This window comes from Leopardus geoffroyi, chromosome E2, assembly GCF_018350155.1.
Source record: "Leopardus geoffroyi isolate Oge1 chromosome E2, O.geoffroyi_Oge1_pat1.0, whole genome shotgun sequence".
Lineage (NCBI taxonomy): Eukaryota > Metazoa > Chordata > Mammalia > Carnivora > Felidae > Leopardus > Leopardus geoffroyi.
Window position 1 is genome coordinate 42715014 of NC_059335.1, and position 19886 is coordinate 42734899.

The 19886-nt window shown below is 46.1% G+C and overlaps 1 protein-coding gene and 1 long non-coding RNA gene across 4 annotated transcripts in view; one reads left to right on the forward strand and one right to left on the reverse strand.

Moving 5' to 3' along the window:
• Window positions 1-14423, reverse strand: part of LOC123579310 — a 43326-nt gene extending 28903 nt beyond the window's left edge. The window contains exon 1 of one of the 2 annotated variants that reach the window (XR_006702721.1): window positions 14122-14423. This is a non-coding gene — a long non-coding RNA (uncharacterized LOC123579310). The remainder of the gene's footprint in view (window positions 1-14121) is intronic. The other variant, XR_006702720.1, reaches the window with a different exon arrangement.
• A 16-nt stretch (window positions 14424-14439) lies between these two features.
• CBFB (core-binding factor subunit beta) overlaps window positions 14440-19886 on the forward strand; it is a 55875-nt gene continuing 50428 nt past the window's right edge. For both annotated transcript variants that reach the window (XM_045443140.1, XM_045443139.1), the window contains exons 1-3: window positions 14440-14828; window positions 15043-15129; window positions 19671-19787. In XM_045443140.1, coding sequence (XP_045299096.1) covers window positions 14751-14828; window positions 15043-15129; window positions 19671-19787 — 282 coding nt within the window. In that variant the 5' untranslated portion in view covers window positions 14440-14750. The remainder of the gene's footprint in view (window positions 14829-15042; window positions 15130-19670; window positions 19788-19886) is intronic.

Here is a 19886-nt window from a genome sequence, read left to right on the forward strand (position 1 = left end):
CGCCTGGGCTGGCCGCCCCCAGGGCAGTTTCCTGCTGGTGGCCGTGGAGGCCTGCGCTGGCTGGTGCCCCGCTGGCAGCAAGGTGGGCAGGAGTTTGGGTGGGCAGTGCAGGGCCACAGGCTCATCACCAATGGGCTTCCTCTCCTGGGTCCCTGCGGTACACAACCTGACTGGCCACCTGTGGGTTTTGGGAGACCCGAGAGGTATCAATCCTGCCTTCCAGAAGCCCACAGGCTGCCAGGAGAGATACTCCAGGGGCCTAGAGAGAACCCCAAGCTAGTAGAAGCTCTGAGGTCCAGAGAGGCATCAGGTGAAGGAAAGAGGGGCTCGAAGAGGAGCAGTGGGGTCAGATGCCACCACTTCAAGGCTTCTCCTTCCCCAACTGACCCCTTCCCAGCCCAGCTGGACACACTGGAGCCCTGTCCTGAGGGACAAGGTAAGCCTATGCCCAAGACACACTACATGAGGCTGAAGTTTCTAGAAGAGAGGAAGCAGTTGGGGGGAGGGTTCAGGAAGAAGTTTCACAAATGGGGTTGACCAAAGAGATCTGCCACACAATTCTTCTGTTTCCCCCATCAGTGCCACAAGGGGCTGGGTTAGAGGTGCTGAGGTCCCTGACCAGTACTGGGTACAGTGGCATGGGTTTCAGGGTGGCCTTTACTCTGTGCCCTCTGCCCCCACCCCTCTCATGTCTGGCCTTAGTAGGAAGGGGCTGGCAACCTGCTATGTGCCCCGAAGGGCCAGATTTCCTGTGAGTGAAAGGATATCACTCTTCTAAAGGAGTCAGAACTCTCCTTCTGAACTCTCCTTCCACATACCAAATTCATTGACTGTGTGGAGAGAAAGTGCCTGCGAGAAATTGGGTTATGGGGATTGAGGGAGGAAGGGATGCAGTGACAAAGACACCACCTTGAGTCCTTCATGAAATGAGGTGGAAGTAATTAAAGCATGAGGAGAGAAACAGAAGCAGATGAAAGAGACAGTGGAACAATCCGCCAAGAAAGTCAAGGGGTAGAGGGAAGAAACAGAAGCAGGTGGACACACACCCAGACAGGCAAATGGACAGAGAGCCAGGGCGGTGCTGAGGCTGTTCAGGCTGGAAAAGAGAAGTACCCGGGTACTCAGAAGATGGCAGTAAGCATGGATTTGTTTCTCATCCCCGTTGCCTGGCCACTGAGACCTTGGAGGGGGATGATAGAAAGGGTCAGCTGGAAAGGCTGTGAGAGCACGGTGGAGATGCTGACCTAACGTGGGTGAGGTGGTGAGTCAGAGAAGTCTTCTGGAGGAGCACGTGAAAGGACCAGTAGGAAAGAGTGGAAGGTCTGGAGGCAGAGAGGGAGGGAAAGCTACGTCAGCTAGAAGGCACAACAGGAGCAAAGGCCTGGAGATTGGAATTAGCCTGTTCCATCCTAGCAGCTCTGTGTACGTGTGGCCCATGCAGAAAGGCAGGGGAAGCAGGGCCCAGAGCTGGAACACCAGCCCTATAAGCATGGGAGGGAGCATGGACTCTACCTTGAGGCACTGGGGAGCCATGGGAGGGACATGTCCTGGTTAGACTTATCTTCCAGAAAGATCTCTAAGATTACAAAGTACAGACAAACTGAAGGAAGAGAGAATAGAAGTGGGGACACCGGGCAGGACAATGCAAAACTAGACAGTGAGTCCTTCGTGGAAGAGAGCAAGCAAGTTCATAAAGCTGATGGACAGGACTTGGTGACAGATGAGGAAAGAGGAGGTAGAAGTTGAGAGAGACTCCTAGATGTCCTGTTGTTCCAAGGAGCTTTTGACAAAAGCAGGCCAGCTCTGACCCTTCCCTTCCTCTACCTACCAGATGGCCCCTGGGGCACTCTGGCTGAGAGCTCCCCCACCCAACCCAGCCTGGGGACTCATCACTCCTCTCCAGGAGCCTGGGAGACCTCAGGCCCTACCTACTGGATCCAGGAAAAGTCCCAAGGGGGAGTCCTGTCCAGGATGGGGACACAAGCAAGGCCTAGTGTTGCTGGGGAAGCCCCTTTTCTCTCCCTTCCTTCCATGGAAAGCTAATCCAGACAGGACTTTAGCCTATTACCACTGACTCCATAAAATCACAGTAACTCCATGGCTGCAAGGAGTTGGGTTTGAGCCTATTGGTCTGTGGGGCAAAATGGAAGGGGAGGAAGACCCATTTGAACCCCGAAAGAACTCAAGATCAGATGGTCTCACAGAGCAGAGTTCAGCATGCCTCTTTTAGGCTGAATTTGGAAGCTGGATATTCCTGTCTGGGCCTATTTTTCTGTGTGTGTCCTCAGGCAAGCCACTTGCCTCTCTAGGCCTGGTTCTCATCTGTGCATCTGGGAACAATCCCGGTAGGACACTACTCCAACCCCAGGCCCCTCCAGCTGTGGTCTAGGACTCATCCACAACCAGCTCTTTCAGCCACAGACACTGGTGAAGAGCATGATGGTGACCTCAACAAGGAGCCACTGGGTGATCATTATGAATTTCCTACCATTAGGGAGTAAGAACGCTTTTGAGGGGGGCCTGAATGTGGAAGAAAAGCCTTTCAGGAAATTAGCACCAGTGGCAGAAAAATTCATCAAAAGCTGGCAGAGGCATCTGTGGCTGATTCATGTTTCTTAACTAAGGAGCAGCTCTTCTGGCCTGGAGGAAGGACTGATATCCTCCAGGGCCTTCCAGAGACTCCAGATCCAAGACTCTAAAACTCTGGTTTTGTTGCTGGGCTTCTCAGGAGCACCACCAGGAGCACTACCATCAATTTGCTACTTCTGAAACATGGAATTCTGGAGTTCAGTGGTAGAAAAGGCCACTGGTGGGCAGGGATCTTGAGTTTTAATACAACTGTTTCCTCTGCTGTGTGACCTCAGACATTCATTTGGCCTCGCTGATCCTCCCTGCCAGAAGAAATCCTGACTGCCTGGCTTTTAGGTGACTCATTTATCTACAATACTCAGCACATCTGGGAAAAGAATAATTTTTTCAAAAAGTGAAGATGTAAACATACTCAAAAAACTCTTGGTAATGGAAATCTAACGTGAGAAACAGGTAAACAATCAGGAGCCCATTGTGCTGGGTGGTATAGGCCTCCCTCCCACATCGCCCAGGTTATGGTAGACAAAAGAGCTATTGCAGCATGCACCTCCAGGGGGCACCACTTACTTGGTTTACAGGGTGAATGAAAGCCAGGCTGGCACCTGAGTTCCAGCCCTGCCTCCTCTGGGCTTGCCACCTGTACATGCGCTTACACCACACGTGCCTCAGAGAAGGCTCTGACTGGGCGATTGCTTGGTCACCACCTAACCAAAGCATCCACATCGGGCAGTCTTTGGAGGCCAGTGGACTCCCCTCAGTCCATCCAAAGCTGTCTTTGGCTACCAGAGGTGGTCCTTCTCAGTCATTGGACGCTAAAAGAAGCAGAATCCTTTGACGTAGCAGCCCCCAGCACCTCAGGGAATCCCTTCCAGGGCCACACACTGATTCTGTCATTGCCACCTTCCCTGGCTCACTACAAAAGAAGGCCAGCCAGAGGCAGTTACCCTCTGCTATAGAAGAGCATGCACTCCCAGCCTTGCTCTGCCAGCTTCCTTTTCATTTTCAGGCCCCTTTTCAGCTCATTTTATGGTATTTTGACTGGACCTTGAATGAACTCAAATTGTTATCCAGGGCATCCCTTGACTGCCAATATTTATAGTTGGATTTGTATCAAAGTACAGAGTTGTAAAAATCCTAGAATTTCAGAGCCAGATGGGACCTTTAAGATTGTCATAGCCACCATTCTTTGAGAGCTTGTAACTTTGTGCCAGACACTAACCAAGGTACCATCTGGTGTTTTTGCCTGTCCAATACATCCATTCCTTTTCCTGCTATATTGCCCTGTTGACAGCAATTCAGTGTCCACAGTTCAGGTATGAACAGATAACCTAAACATGGCCTATTAAAGTCAACCCCAGATTTTTGTGGGAGTATCAGGAAAGGGCAGTCCTCACCACTGAGGGGTGGGGGAGGGTAAGTCAGCATGTGAATGAAGCTAAAACAGAAAAACAGAACCAAGAGACTGAGAGAGATAGACAGACAGACAGATTTCTGGTGTCAGTGCTTGAATACCTGGATCCAGCCATGCCTGAAGTCACTTACACATGCAGAGCTTTCAGTTAAATGAGCTAATACTTTCCCTTTTTTGTGTGAGCCAATTTTAATTGGGCTTCCATTACTTGAAACCAAAACAGTCCTGACAGATACAAGTAGATGTCTTTGTCCTCAATTTATAGATTTAAAAACTGAGGGTGGCACCTGGGTGCCTCAATCGGTTAAGCATCTGACTCTTGATTTCGGCTCAGGTCACAATCCCAGGGTTGTGGGATCAAGACCCAAGCTGGGCTCTGTGCTTGGCATGGAGTCTGCTTAAGATTCCCTCTCTCTCTCTCTCTCTCTCTCTCTCTCTCTCTCTCTCTCTCTCTCTCTCATTCTCTAATTAAAAAACAAAAACAAAAAACTGAGGAACCACCTAGCTCTGGGATCTTAGAGAAGTCACTAAAATACTCTAACATCAGGTTGCTCTAACAAAGAATAAAGGGACTGAATTTCTTCAACTTCAGGACACCTTTGCTCTTCTGGAATCTTTCTCTCCGGGTCTATCTAGCCATATGCTCTTAAATGAGATGGCCACTTGTTCTGAATCCCAATTTTCTGAGCTGCAAAATAGGACATTAATTCCTTCCCTCCTTACCTTGAAGACACTTGGGAGAGTCCAATGAGAAAGTGTTTAGAAAATTACTTTTACTAAAGCAAATGTTATATAGTGTCCATATTTGATGGATGACAAATCTCAAGTCATACCAGACAACCATTCTCATCCCAAAGTGGCTCATGTCTCTTCCAAACAACTTTTAAAAGACTTTTTAAAAGAAAACTTAAGGAAGCACCTGCATGGCTCAGTCAGTGAAGCGTCCAACTTTGGCTCAGGTAATGATCTCATGGTTCGTGAATTCAAACCCCGCATTGGGCTCTGGGCTGGCAGCTCAGAGCCTGCTTCAGATCCTCTCTCTCTCTCTCTCTCTCTCTCTCTCTGCCTCACCTCCCCCACTTCTCCCTCTTCTCTCTCTTTCAAAATATAAATAAACATTTTTAAACTTTATTTATTCTGAGAAAGAGAGAGATGAGACAGCATGAGTGGGGGAAGGGCAGAGAGAGAGGGAGAGAGATTCCCAAGCAGGCTCCAAACAGCACAGAGCCCGATGCAGGGCTCAAACCCACAAACCCTGAGATCATGACCTGAGCCAAAGTCAGATGCTTAACCAAGCCACTCAGGTGCCCCAATAAATAAGCATTTTTTAAAAAATGAAAAAAAATAAAACTTAAAAAGGGGCACCAAGCTGGCTCAGTCAGTGGGGTAAAAGTTTGAGCCCCTCATTGGGTGTAGAGATTAGTTAAAAATAAAACCAATCAATCAATAAAACTTAACAAGACCTTAAGACACTTTTATAAAGTGACTTCTCCACAGCATCTTATTGGCCAGAATCCAAGTCAGGCCAGATCCAAGTATACTAAGGGAGATGGTACCAGGTGAAGCTCTCTTTCAAATAACTCTTAGTCACTGTCACAGATCAAGTTCTCTAGAAAGTTTCACTTGCAAGGTATTTATTAAGAGGTGCCCTTGAGGGGCGCCTGGGTGGCGCAGTCGGTTAAGCATCCGACTTCGGCTCAGGTCATACTCTCACGGTCCGTGAGTTCGAGCCCTGCGTCGGGCTCTGTGCTGACAGCTCAGAGCCTGGAGCCTGTTTCGGATTCTGTGTCTCCCTCTCTCTCTGCCCCTCCCCCGTTCATGCTCTGTCTCTCTCTGTCCCAAAAATAAATAAACGTTGAAAAAAAAAAAAAAAGAAGTGCCCTTGGGATTAAATGTATTGCTAGCAAGGCCCCTGGGTGGTTCAGTTGGTTAGGCATCTGATCCTTGATTTTGGCTGAGGTCAAGATCTCATAGTCCGTGAGATCGAGCCCCGAGTTCAGTCTCCATGCTGGGCGTGGCGCCTGCTTAAGATTCTCTCTCTCGGGAGCCTGGCTGACTCAGTCTGTTGGCTCAGGTCATGATCTCACGAAAACCCCCGTCGGGCTCTGTGCTGGCAGGGTAGAGCCTGCTTGGAATTCTCTTTCCCTCTCTGCCCCTCTCCGACTTACTCTCATTCATGCACACTCTCTAGGTCTCTCTCAAAATAAATAAACACTAAAAAAAAAAAAAAATTCTCTCTCTTCCTCTCCCTCTGCCCCTCCCCTCTCAAAAATAATTAACTAATTACTTATTTATTTATTTAAAAAACCCAAAATGTGTTGATGGGAGAGGAAAAAAACAGAATTGGGTAGAGGGAGAAGTCAAGCTACACTGCAGCCCAACAAGAGCTTGAGGTGACTCCACAGAGAGCCCTGGAGCTCATGTGGCCCATCAGGATTGCTCTGCTGGGCCTTTATACTCCTATCACCAGTCATTGTTTTTTTGTTGTTGCTGTTTGTTTGTTAAAGTTTATTTATTTTGAGGAAGAAAGGGGCAGAGAGAGGGGGAGAGAGAGAACCTCAAGCAGGCTCCACAATGTCAGCACAGAGGCCCACCAGGGACTTGATCCCATGACCCTGGGATCATGACCTGAGCCGAAATCAAGTCAGATACTTAACTGACTGAGCCACCCAGGCACCTCTCCCATCTCCAGACATTGGATGTAAGCTGCCCAGAAAGGAAGACTTGAAGGTAGCTCTCTACAGCTCAGGGAACCCCAGAAAGGGGTGAGAGCAATCCCAGCTGCTAGGTAGCAGACCTTCAGTGAAGAGGGATCTAGGTGGCTCATCTGTGTCCATCTCAATCACCAACACTACTTAAGCTTCAAGGCATCCTGGGACCTCCCCTGGGGCAGAAGGAGCAAGCTTTCCTAGCATCAGGTGGGCTAGGGAAGCTACCAACTGTGGGGCACCTTTGAGGAGGCTTGGTCTGGTCTCCAGGTCAGGCATTGGTGTGGAGCAGTCATTCTCCCAGCAGTTCTCAGAGGCCTCTGAGCCCATGTTTAGTGAAAGAGCATGAATTTGCCTGGCTGAGAACGGGGAAAGAAGCAAGCTAGACAGCGGAGTTTAACCAGGGCTAGAAAAGTCTGAAGCTGAGCTCCTTGCCTATTCACTCAGAAGTATCATCTAGAAGAAGAGAATTATAGTCTGCTTTATTAATTGCTCCGTTTGTGTTCCTAGAGGAAAGGCAGTCTGATGAGGAGGCTGTGGGCTAGTAATTCTGTCTGCCCTCTTGCAAGACAAGTCAGGGAAACCCTGACTGTCAGGATGGTTTAGAGCTTGGGAAATTTGGGAAAGAACCCAAGAACAGTGCATGGTATCAAGGCATCATCAACATGGAGCAAAAAGGAGAGAAGGTAAAAGAGGATGCATTTGGATTCAAGAGTCAATAATGAGCCAGAAGTGAATGTTGAATTATTCAACCTCCTTTATTGATCCATTGATCTCTATCTGCAGGTCTTGGTTTATTCTTGGTTGGCATTTCCTGTGTCTGAGACACTGAGAAGAAAAATGGGGGGAGGAAGGATTTTTAAGACTCAAGAAGAGAGAAGAGGCAGTGCCAAAGAGAAATTTGACTAGCAACAAATATCAAGAATCTTAAAATACCCATACTTTTTGATATAGGGGTTCTGCTTCTGGATATTGACCCTAAAATCACTATCAAAAACATTAAGAAAAATCCTTAAGCACCACAATGTTCACAGAAGCCTATTTTATAACAGTAAATAATGGGAAACAACCTGAATAAATGCCCAACAATAGGAGATCAGCCAGGATGTCATTAGTTTTATATAATTACATGGGAAAATACTCATGCAATAGGTTAGGTAATAAAGACCATTCAAAACTGTACCATAGAACATCATAACTACGTGCAGGGCACCTGGGTGGCTCAGTCGGTTTCGTTATGTGTTTGACTCTTTTTTTTTTTTTTTTTTTTAGTGTTTATTTATTTTTGAGATAGAGAGAGATAGAGCGTGAACGGAGGAGGGTCAGAGAGAGAGGGAGACACAGAATCCGAAGCAGGCTCCAGGCTCTGAGCTGTCAGCACAGAGCCCGACGTAGGGCTCAAACTCACAGACTGCGAGATCATGACCTGAGCTGGAGTTGGAAGCTCAACCGACTGAGCCACCCAGGAGCCCCAAGGTGTCCGACTCTTGATATGGGTTCAGGTCCTGATCTCCTCATGAGATCAAGGCTCGAGTTGGGCTCCGCACTGATTCTCTCTCTCCCTCTCTCTCTGCCCCTCCCCTGTTCACGCTCCCTGTCTTGCTCTCAAAATAAATAACTAAAAAAAAAACACAAAAAACCAGCATAGTTATGTGAAGAAACATAGCTGGAGAAAGGCCAAAGAAAATATACTTAAATGCATGTTTAGGGGCGCCTGGGTGGCGCAGTCGGTTAAGCGTCCGACTTCAGCCAGGTCACGATCTCGCGGTCCGTGAGTTCGAGCCCCGCGTCAGGCTCTGGGCTGATGGCTCAGAGCCTGGAGCCTGTTTCTGATTCTGTGTCTCCCTCTCTCTCTGCCCCTCCCCCGTTCATGCTCTGTCTCTCTCTCTGTCCCAAAAATAAATAAACGTTGAAAAAAAAATTAAAAAAAAAATGCATGTTTAATTATTAAAAAATTTTTTTAATTTTTTTTTTTTTTTTTGAGAGAGAGAGAGAGACAGACAGACAGAACATGAGCAGGGGATGGGCAGAGAGAGAGGGAGACACAGAATCTGAAGCAGGCTCCAGGCTCTGAGCTGTCAGCACAGGGCTCGATGCAGGGCTCGAACTTGAGAACCGTGAGATCATGACCTGAGCCGAAGTCGGACGCTTAACTGACTGAGCCACCCAGGCACCCTACTGTATATTTAATTATAATTAAATTATAATTAAATTATTGTTTTGAGGTGGTAAGACTATCTTCTTTTCCTATATTCCTATATTTCCTCAGTTTTCTACAAAAAATATGCACGAGTTTTAAATAATTAAAAAAATGTAAGGGTGAGGCAAAAGACACTCATATGAAGACTTCACAGTAGTAAAACGAACACAAATTAGTGGGGAGCCAAATCCTCCCAGGATGCTACTATGTCCTAGGTGTACTGGCCATCTCCTGGATGCATCATCGTATGGCCCAAATGATAGAGTAAGGGACACTGTGGAGTGGTCTATGGAGGACAATCAAAGGCCCCTGAACTTATATTCAAAGAAAAAATGTGAGTTATTGCAGCAGAGAAAGGGGAGGAAGTCATGCTAGATAGAGGGTATATACAGTAAGAGCAAAGGCACTGAGGCATGTGGGAAATGTAACAGGTCAGTATGGCTGGATTGCCACATACCACAGGGAGAAATGATGAGAGATGGGATTGGAAAGGAAAGGGAGTCATGAATGCTGGGCTGACAGTCCTTGCCTCTCTGCCATAGGCAAATGAGAGACTTGAGGGAGGGGCTCGGGGGAGGGGTGGTGCGGTTAGAGCTCACCACTGCCATTCTCTAGTCCCCTAGTCACGTCTGTTTCCCATCACCCGCCAGAAACTTGGGAGAGCAGGGGAGGAGAAGGGGAGCAGTCCCAAACAGCCCTCCAAGACTGGTCAGCTAGGCCTCCTGACCCCAGCCTGGCCCTCTTCCCAGTACACAAGGCTCGGTCCCCATCCTCAGGCACCCAGACAAACCCCTCCGCCTCCCATGACAAAGAGGCTCCTTAGGCCCGGGCAAGATTTGCAAACGTCAAACTTGTAATTATAAGGATGAAATCATCTGGTTCCTTTTAAGCAAACGGGTTTATTGATCCCAACACTGAAGAAATGCTATTCTGGGGAAACTTACTCCTCTCAGTTTTCCTCTCCTAGTGGGATGGCTGAGCTGGTGGGGGAGGGTGGCAGGGGAGCTAAGAAGGGGAAGAACCTCCTGGGAGGGGAAATTCTTAAGGACCTAGGGGTGAGTTTTATGGTGTACTTAAATTATATCTCAAAAAAAAATTCTTTAGGGCCCAGAAAACTGCCTCAATTAGGCAGATGACACCCTCACCCCAGACTTAGGCACATCTCCATCCCCAGACTAGAAGCTAGGTAGAGCTGGGGCTTTAGGAACTGTGCCAACCATTAATTTCCCTTCTCTCTCACCCCCATCAAGTCTCATTTGTGACTCCAGATCCTATTTGTTTCAAGATGGCACAATATTTCCCTAGTAACTGAAGGGAAACTGTTTCCTTAGAAAAAAATACACTAGAGGCTCAGGGGCGTGGGAAGACCCCACCCTCTCTTTGAGGAGACGCAGATGTGGGGAGCTGCTGACACCATACCTAGATAAAGCCATACTTTCTGCTGGACTTAGGGAGAAAGGATGTCTAGGCCTTGACCTTCCAAGCCAAGGAAAGACAAACAATTGGGCTCAGGGGCAGGAATGTAAAACCATCAAGGGCAAGGAACTGATTCTGCCATAAGGCCCATGATAGGATTCCTTCATTCTACCTGTTGGGGACCCTTTGGGAGCATGGCAGGGTGCTTGAGAAGGAAGGGCCTTGGCCGCAACTCTGCATGAGCTGGCAGTTCAGCTAGAGAGACAAGCAGGGCTTTTGGCATCTTCACCAGCAGATGCCTTAGGCTGGAATAGTTAAGAGCACAGACCTGGGATTGCCAGCACCCCTCTGCCCCCCTCCCCCCCCGTGCCTCAGTTTTTCTTCATCTGTAGAATAGAGTCAATAATACCAAACTTGCAGGATTATAGTAAGGAGTAAATGAAGATGATATACCCCAATGCCATTTTGTTATCTCTGATGGGTCAAGGTCTTGTCATTGTCCTGTGGTCAGTTATTTACATTTTCAGACTTTCTATTTCTTCATCTGTCAGATTGGGACAAGAAGACTTGTCTTGGAAAGTGGTTCTCTGAATGAACTTTGAGATAAGGGACATAAAAACACCTAGCTCACAGCTTCGCAGTTGGGTCGAACAATTGAGGGTTCCCATCCCCTGCTCAGTGTTACTATGCATTTTCTGTCCACCCATTCAAGATTGGTCAGGGAGTCCTATAGGAGCAGCTGCTCCAGGAAGACAGGGAAGAAGAGGCCCTAGGCTGGCTGAATCCTCAGGAAAGGAAGACTCCAAGCAGCAGGGCTTCAGAAAGAATTCAGCTAGGTTTGGGGAGTGGGAAGGGTGTTTCTAGGCAAAGAACAGATACACACAGTCCACAGTTGGATCCTATTAGAGGTGGTTCTTAGCAAACATCTCCATGGGGTAGTGCCTGGACCAATCCATACCGAGCTGGACAGAAACACAGAGTTAAACATACCTAAATTTCACATGGGTGAAATTTGCCTTTATTAATTTCCTTTAATGTAACTTTTTTACATGAGTGAAAATTTTTTTCACAAGAAAAAAAGGCATACAGAGGTCAGCCGAGGAGATGGCCTCCTTCAGCCTGCGGCTTGTTTCCCAGGCGTCCTGGCTGGTTGGATGCCAGACAATGCCGAGTGGGTTATCCTGTGGCCTGGAGTTGCCAAAGGCTGTCTGTGGTGCTGCTGTTCTGGATCTGCCTCGCAGGCTTTCTCATCCCTTTCCCTCAAGACATCACTCCCTACCCCCATGAGGCTGACAATTTGTGTACTCTGTCCTGCTCTGTACTCCCACCCTCCGCCAAGATCAGCTGTAGGTCTATGAGCCCTACCTGGACCCATTGTGGAGTAAGAGTGCTGCCTTATGGATCATTCTTTAGAGACAGAAATGGAAAGTTTTATACTAAAGTATACCTAAATGACTATGATGGCGCTGAATGGTGCAACATGGGATATACTCTTTTCCTACCGTAGAGGCTGACCCCCAAAACTCCGCTCCCCTGACCACTGGCCTTCAGAAAGTCCTGTTGACTGGTACCAAAGTCATCGTTTGCCTCTTATTTAGACAATGGCTGCATTGTCCTAGCGTCCGAAGGTCTTTGCTGGACTGGAAAGACTTAAAGCAGAGGCAGCAGATGGATGAAAGCTTCTGTTTCTTGTGGCTTAATTCTACTTCTACCTTGGTGCCTTGGAGTGGATGCTGCCTCACCCACCTCTCAACATAAGATGCAGATGTTTTAAGGCTGGTTTTGTCTACACTTTTCCTATGATGATTTGGAGCTCCCCCTCCAGTTTCACCAGAACCTTTAGGCAGCAAAATAAAAATGGCAACCTTGGGGCACCTGGGTGGCTCAGTTGGTTAAGCGTCTGACTCTTGATTTCAGCTCAGGTCATGATCTCATGGTTTGTGAGATTAAGCCCCTGAGTCAGCCTCTGCGCTGACAGCGAGGAGCCCGCTTGGAGTTCTCTCTCTCCCTCTCTCTCTCTGCCCCTCCTGAGATCTCTCTTTCTTTCCCTTTCAAAACAATAAACATTTTAAAAAATGGCATCTTTTGCCAGCTGTAGCTGATACAAACTGCTCAGTAGGCCCACAATGCACTTTCACTCCTTCCTTTTAGAGAAACTGCTCTTCCCTTCTTTCAACTCATCAGGGTCTATCTGAAGCTGCCCATTCCAGGCCTCTAACAGTCCTGATGGGAAAGCCTGTGTAATAAGCTGACCAATGTCATCATGTCAGCCTGGACATGGTGATTTGGTAGAGGGGAGAGTATGTGACTCAGACTGGGCCAAAGTCCTTCCCAGAAATATGACTTAGAAATGGAGAAGTAGCTGCTCCCATCCTTTGCCAGGAAATGAATGGCATTGAAGAGAGAATGAGAAAGTTAAACAGTGACGAGAAATGGAGAAACAGAAAAGAAAAAGAGACTATCTATCCCTCTCTTTGATTTATTTACTTAAAATAAAACGGTCCCTTTGTACCTTTAAGTTTACTTGAATTGGGTTTTTGTCACTTGCAACTGAAAGAGACTTGAGGGAAGAATCTGAGATAGATGGAGGCCCATCTGTATCTATACCCTTTCTATTTGTGCACACTCATATATTCACACAGGTTTGCTGTGGGCCAGGGAAGCATGCCCTTGGAAAGAGTTGATTCTATGTTTGCTATTCAGAAAGTGTGTTTGTTAAAACCACTAACCTACAGGTTCCACTCTACTGAAAACTCCCTTCCTGACCTTGGGAAATTGATTAATCTCTGGACCTCAGTTAGGGTGACCTACCATCCTTGTTTGCCAGGGACAGAGTGGTTTCCTAGGACATGGAACTTTCATTGTTAAAACCAGGATTGTGTCTGGAAAAGCTGGACAGTTGGTTACCCTAGCTCACTTCCATATCTGTAAAACTGAGATTAAACTAGACAGGGTTAGGAAATTCTGCCCACCCTGCATTCAGGTCTACATTGCCAATTGCCCTCAACACTTATTCTTGCAAGTTTTAAATTTGCAATATGGCCAGCTACTATCAATCAGAGTTGGCACCTATTTGCCATCTTTTTTTTCCTTTATTTATTTTGAGAGAGAGAGTGAGAGAGAGAGAATCCCAAGCAGGTTCCAGGCTGACAGCTTGAAGCCCAAACTCACCAACTTTAAGATCATTACCTGAGCAGAAATCAAGAGTCAGACGCTTAACTGACTGAGCCACTCAGGCACCCTGTATTTACCATCTCTGTACTGAATTTTTGACTAGCTGGAATTTTAAGGATCAGAATTTATCGAGGACCAACTCTGAGTCAGGCTCTGCCATAAATCCCATGTAAGACTCTCTCCAGCTTGGGCTAAATAACTTGCCTATAACTTGTGAATCTTTTTTAGGGCTTGATTGCACATTTGCGTAAATATATGGACTGGCCTTAGGTTATATAATTCAACTTTTCTTCTTTAGAAACTTAAATTTACTGGGTGCTCATTATGTGTTAGACCTACATAAAGACTCTCAATGCCAACACTGAGAGCTTGTGAGTGTCTGCATTTTGCGAATAGGCAAACTGAGGCTTAGCATCCAGTGCTTGTGTAAGGTTTGTGTAAGCAGTGGAGTGAAATCCCAGCTAAGGCCTGACTCCCACCAGCTCAGACCTTTCCACCATGATGCGGATTCAGCGAGATTCTCTGGTTTGTTTCCACCTTTAATCTTTGATAGGCACAGCCTACACCCCTCCCTGTCGGTTGTCGGACACAAAGTCCCCAAGGACTCAAGTTTCCTCACTCACGTTCAGGTGACAATCTGGGGTCACTCCAAGCAGCTGAGAAGCCCCAAAGTTTCATACAGTCGACAGAAAGGAACCGCGCGAGCGGCTCCCTCTCTCCAAGGTCCGGGCAGATGTCCGCAGAGCAGTTCTACACAGAAGAAACCGCGGGCCCGCAAGGGTGAGAGGGCCGCACCTCTGGCTCGCTGCAGTCCAGCCGCCCCGCAAGCGGGTGGGCGGCGCATGCGCGGCTCCGGTCGCAGAGTTGTGAATGGTGCGTTTTGTTTGCCGGAGTTTGGGGCGGGCGGGCGCACGAGGAGGAGGGGTGGGGCCGACCGGGGCGGGGCGGACGGGCGGGCTTGCGAGGTGGGCGGCGAGAGGAAGTGGCGGCGGCGGCGGCCAGGGGCGGCGAGTGCTGGGTCGGCGCGGGCGGTAGGCAACGGCTAAGGCGGCGGCGGCGTGGGCTGGGCTCGAGCGGGCGGCGGCACCTCAGACTCCCGGGAGCTGGAGCCCACGCGGGCGGGCGCCTGAAACAAAGGGAAGCGAGAGTCAGGGCGCCGCGGGTGGGCGGTCAGTCGGTCAGCGCGGAGCCGGCCAGCGGGTGCCGCGCAAGTCCGGAGCCCGGCCGGCCGGCGCGGCCTCAGGGCGGGAAGATGCCGCGCGTCGTGCCTGACCAGAGAAGCAAGTTCGAGAACGAGGAGTTCTTCAGGAAGCTGAGCCGCGAATGCGAGGTGAGGCAGACAGGCGGCGCGGAGGCCGCGGCGCGCCCCGAGTGGGCCCGGGCAGAGAAAGTTTGGGTGGCGCGCCCGCAGAGGGGCAATCTCGCCCGGGCAGCCGCCTGCCCGCAGACTCTGCTTGTCCTTATCTGCGCCGCGCGGGGCGGGCGGGCGCGCAGGCGGCGGTCGCGGATTTGGCTCCTGATTTCGGGTCGTCTCTGCCTTGCAGATTAAGTACACGGGCTTCAGGGACCGGCCCCACGAGGAGCGCCAGGCGCGCTTCCAGAACGCCTGTCGCGACGGCCGCTCGGAAATCGTAAGTCGGCGGGGCAAGGGAACGGGGGGCTCAGGGCGCGGGGACCGAGGCGCGCGCGGGTCACTTGTTGCGCGGGGGCCGCCGCGGCCCAGGCCGGTTCCGGACGGCGCCGCGGACGCCGCGGCTCCCGGAACTGAGCGGGCGCCGTCTCACTTCCTACTCGGGATTCAAAATGAGAAACCAGACACTGGCGGGCCGCGTCCTCGCGGGGAGACGCTTCCCTGTGGCCCTCTGCGGGTTGGTTATGTTTCCCAGGCACGACTCGACAGTTTGCCGCGTGTGGAACTCACACCGGAGCCCAACTGTACAAGGAAAGCTCATTGTACAGGCTGTGACACTGATAAAGGGGTTGGCGTGTTTGTACGGAAGAAAACACCCATTCGGAAAAAGAATTCGGCTTCATTCAAAGATCTGATTCCTGGACGATAGTTTGTTTCTAAGACGCGGGATTTGTTGGTAAATCTGTAGGTGAAGCTGTTTCACTCCCATTATAGCTTAGAATAAATCTTTATGCCAGTTATCTATTGTCTTAGTAGAGGGGGAAAAGCCCTAAAGAATGAGCCATCTTCTTAGAATGTTAAGCCTCGGGAGAATCAGAAAGAAACCATTGTCTTTCTTCAAACCTGAGACACATACCCTGTTTAGTGCTGGAGTTCCCAAAGAATTGCATGGATTTGCGAAACCCACAGTTGATTTGAGGCCATGTTTTAGGTGGTAGATTTAGTGCTTCGTGTCCACCAAACCTTCAAGTGTCTCATCTTTTGGGTTGTCCTATTGGAGGTGCTAATGAGGAGGCAGTGAAGAAGCCAAAGAGTAAGTAGGAAGAAGCTAAAAAAAAGAGATCGATAATTAATTAAAAAAGTAAAAAAGTTGAAATACTGTGTAATGGAATCCAGTTATCTACTCTGAACTGGACCCATTTGCATTTGCAGAGACTTGAAGCTAGGGTGCAGTTTGAATTTGGGTTAACAATAGGAAGACATGTTGAAACATTAATTTCTCCCCTCTCCTTTAGATGATATACTTTATTGAGATACAATTCACATGCCATGAAATTCACCCTTTTCATCACCTAAATCAACTTTGTTTTTAAAGAATATTTAAAATGAATATTTTGCTATTTAAAATGAAGGCTTTTTCGAATTCTGTTACGGGTAATGTGAAAGGTACTGGCTAAATTTATTAGGAGCTCTAGAATATTTGGTCATTAGTGAATGTTATGAAAGAAAATCTCTAGCTTTTAGCCCACTTCCAAGTTTCTTGAGTAGTTATAATAATTATGTGATTAAAATGCCTAAGACATATTTTCGGTTTTGGCACTGAGTAGTAGAGGAATCATTCATTAGTTGGTCCGGTGATTGTATCATCCTTTGTCTGGGTTTCCTTTTACAAAAGGTGGATGGTATACCTAACCAGTGGATTTCCTGGAGTTAATTGATGTAAGTGTGAAAGATAAGGCACAAAGTACTGTCATGATTTTTTAGAGCTGAGGGGTTTTTTTTTGGAAACCTAGTGAAGCATAGCTATTACGGTGTTTTCTGTCATATCAGAGACTTTGCTGTATTTAATTATGAATTGGGAGTATAATTTAACCCACAGTATATCTGAATTGCTGTATTATAGTATTATAAATAGTTGCTTGTATTTACCATATATTTCTTCCAGGGATAAATCGGACAAACGTTCTAGGCCTTCTTCTCTTCCAAATATCTGGTCTGCAAATTTTAATAAGTTCTTAATATCTGACAAGTATTAAAAGTTAAAGGGTAGGTTGAATTCTGTATAAGATGTACACTTAAGGTAGCATGCATGTCTTAATTCATTGAATAATGTAACTATTTGTATTTGGGAAGGAATTTCACATTCCCCCTCTGTTTAGTCCCCCCCCCCCTTAATTCAGTATTCTCCACGTTTAAGTAATGAGGTCCCTACCTCCTAGAGGGTGGAGACCACATTAATTCTGTGGTGTATGCATTAATATACTCCCCCCTAAACAGGTACTTGGCATAATGCCTTTTGTATCATAGGTACTTGATTAATTGAATTTAGAGGTTACCTAATATAATGTCTAAAATTTATTTTTTTTACTCAGGAACAGGCTGTGGCTTTTATTTATTTGGTTGTGGAAAGTAGGTGTGGAAAAGGCATTATTTTGCCAGTGTTTTGACAGCAGCTATGTATAGTATATAGGCATAGTTTCCAAAACTATTACCAACCTTCCCTTTCCTCTTATTCTTTTAATTTTGAACGTCTCCTTAGTGTGTCACTGAAGTTAATGAATTTATTTTGTATTTAGATAGATGTGATTATAACTATAAAACTTATTAGACTCCATATCATAGCATGAATAAAAATGATTATGGGTGAGGGGTAGAATCTGTTGGGTAAAGTCTGATTTATTCCTGGTAAGTTCTTATTGTGGTAAGAGTGTTGGAGAAGTCTTCAATGCCAATGATTAATAAAAGAGAAGAATACTTAGGACAGGTATGGTGACTACTCTAACAGCAATAAAAATTATATTTTTAATCCTGATGATGGCAGGATAAAGGTATGCTGGATCAACACAAGGGGTGTTATTTTATAATTTGTGAAATCTGTAAAATAATCGCTGGGACAACCTGGAAATCTTATATATAGTCAGTGATAACATTGTAGCATTTTTATGTTTTTGAACCAATTTTCCCAGTTATGTGTGCATAGATATTCCATTAAAAAAGAGTTCTGTGGTCAAATAAATTCGTGAAATGCTATTCTAGAATGATCTGTTTTTTACCACTTCTCTCTGAAAGAGGGATCTTGATGAGATAATGGGCATGAAGTGATGAAGCAGGAAATCTCTTCTGAGGTTGGTCTTCAGACAGGAGGTGAGGTAATAAGATCTGTAGACTGTCTTTACTTAGCACTGAGCTGATTTGGGGTACACTGTGGGTGGAAGGATTTGTTTACTAGGTGAATACTAAAGAAACACGCCTGGGGATTTGGACACAAGGCATTCATTCATGGGCTGCATCGTTTATCTGCCTGCCACCACTCCACTCTGAGAATTTATTATCTGAGGCTGAAAAAGTTAGCTCTCTTATCCGGTTCCAAATGATTTCTCTTACGTTATTTAGTAAATACTTAAATAGCATTTACTTGGTACTATTGTAAGTATTTTACAAATATTAATTACTGGAGAAACTGAGGTACAGCTAAGTCACTTACTTCAGCCTAGGCAGTTTGCCTTCTAGAGTCTGCTTTTCTTTTGAACCCTAGGTTCATTTCACTCCATTTGATTGTTTTTTTAAACTTGGTTTTATTAATGGGGGAAGATTTTTATTTTAAGGTTAATGTTGTAATATTGTTGTTTGTTCAGTCCCTATTCACATAAAATATTTGCCACAAGAAAGAGTATCCAGATGATTAGGGAAATACTATCAAAAATATCTGTAGAGATTTAGTAATTATGTTGACAGTTGTACCTGAAGTACCAATAATAGAAATAGGGAATAAATTTTTACCTCTAAAGAATCTAAGCTATAAATTCTCAGGGGTACTAGCAGGTAGCTGACTCAGCCAGTGGCTTTAAACAAATTACCCCAGATGTGAACCCCTTGCTTTTTCAGGTGAAGACTCCTTGATGGGAAACACAAAGTATGTTGTAGAACTTTAATTAGTAAAATAAAACAAAAACGTTCTCTCGTTTCAACAAAGAAAGAAGAGTTTACATTTAGATGATTAAAAATGTTTGTTTTTTCGAAATGTTTTTTACTTATTTCTTTCTCTCTGAATTTCCCTTGGGAAGAGGGACGCTGTTATTTCCATTTTTTACTTGGAGGAAATATAAATCGCTTAGGGGCTACACAGAATACTTTATTGAAATGGTTTTAGATTGTTCCATATGTTGAACCATGCATCCAAATCTTATTATAAATATTAGATGAATACTCGTTTGTATAGTCAGATCCAGTTCTCCTAAAATTAAATTTTAGAAAATGCATATTTTTTAAATCACCTAAGGTTGTAGCCAGATGAGAAGTTCCATCACATCATATGCTAATGTATTGTTTATCCGAAGAGACAGTCGCGAGCATTTTTAACCTGAGCTTTAAAGCATAGTGTTTCATTGAGCAAGGGAAATCAAGAGAAATTAAAATGTCTCCATTTATACAACTTTAAATTGTGGTATGCTTTAAAATTCAAAATGTTTAGATCTTCAGTGTTTTTCACATTTAAAAATAGAAGTTTTTAAATTCAAGGAGATGGCTTCTGGTTAGACATTAGCAATGCAAGATCCTAACGTCAGCAAAAAATGACCTGAAAGAAAGTATTGATTCCATGTCTGATTTTATATTTAAGCAGCCAATGGCAAATGTCCTCAAAATGGAATCAGATGTTTGTAACTTAATACTTAAGAAAAATGATGAGTGTGTGTTTTTTACTTTTAAGTATTCTCGGTGCTGCCTGGCTTAAGACAGAAACTGATGTAAAAATAAATGACTGCCTGCATAATTTATGTAATGTCCTGCTCCTGATCCTGTTTGTATTGATTTTTCTAAAAGGCTTTTGTGGCCACAGGAACCAATCTATCTCTCCAGTTTTTTCCGGCCAGCTGGCAGGGAGAACAACGACAGACACCTAGCCGGGAGTATGTGGACTTAGAAAGAGAAGCAGGCAAGGTAGGAAACATTTCTTTGCAATTTGAAATACTGTGGATTGTTGTATTAGAGATTATCGGAAGATTTACAGTATAATGAAGAGATCACAGGTGTGATTAT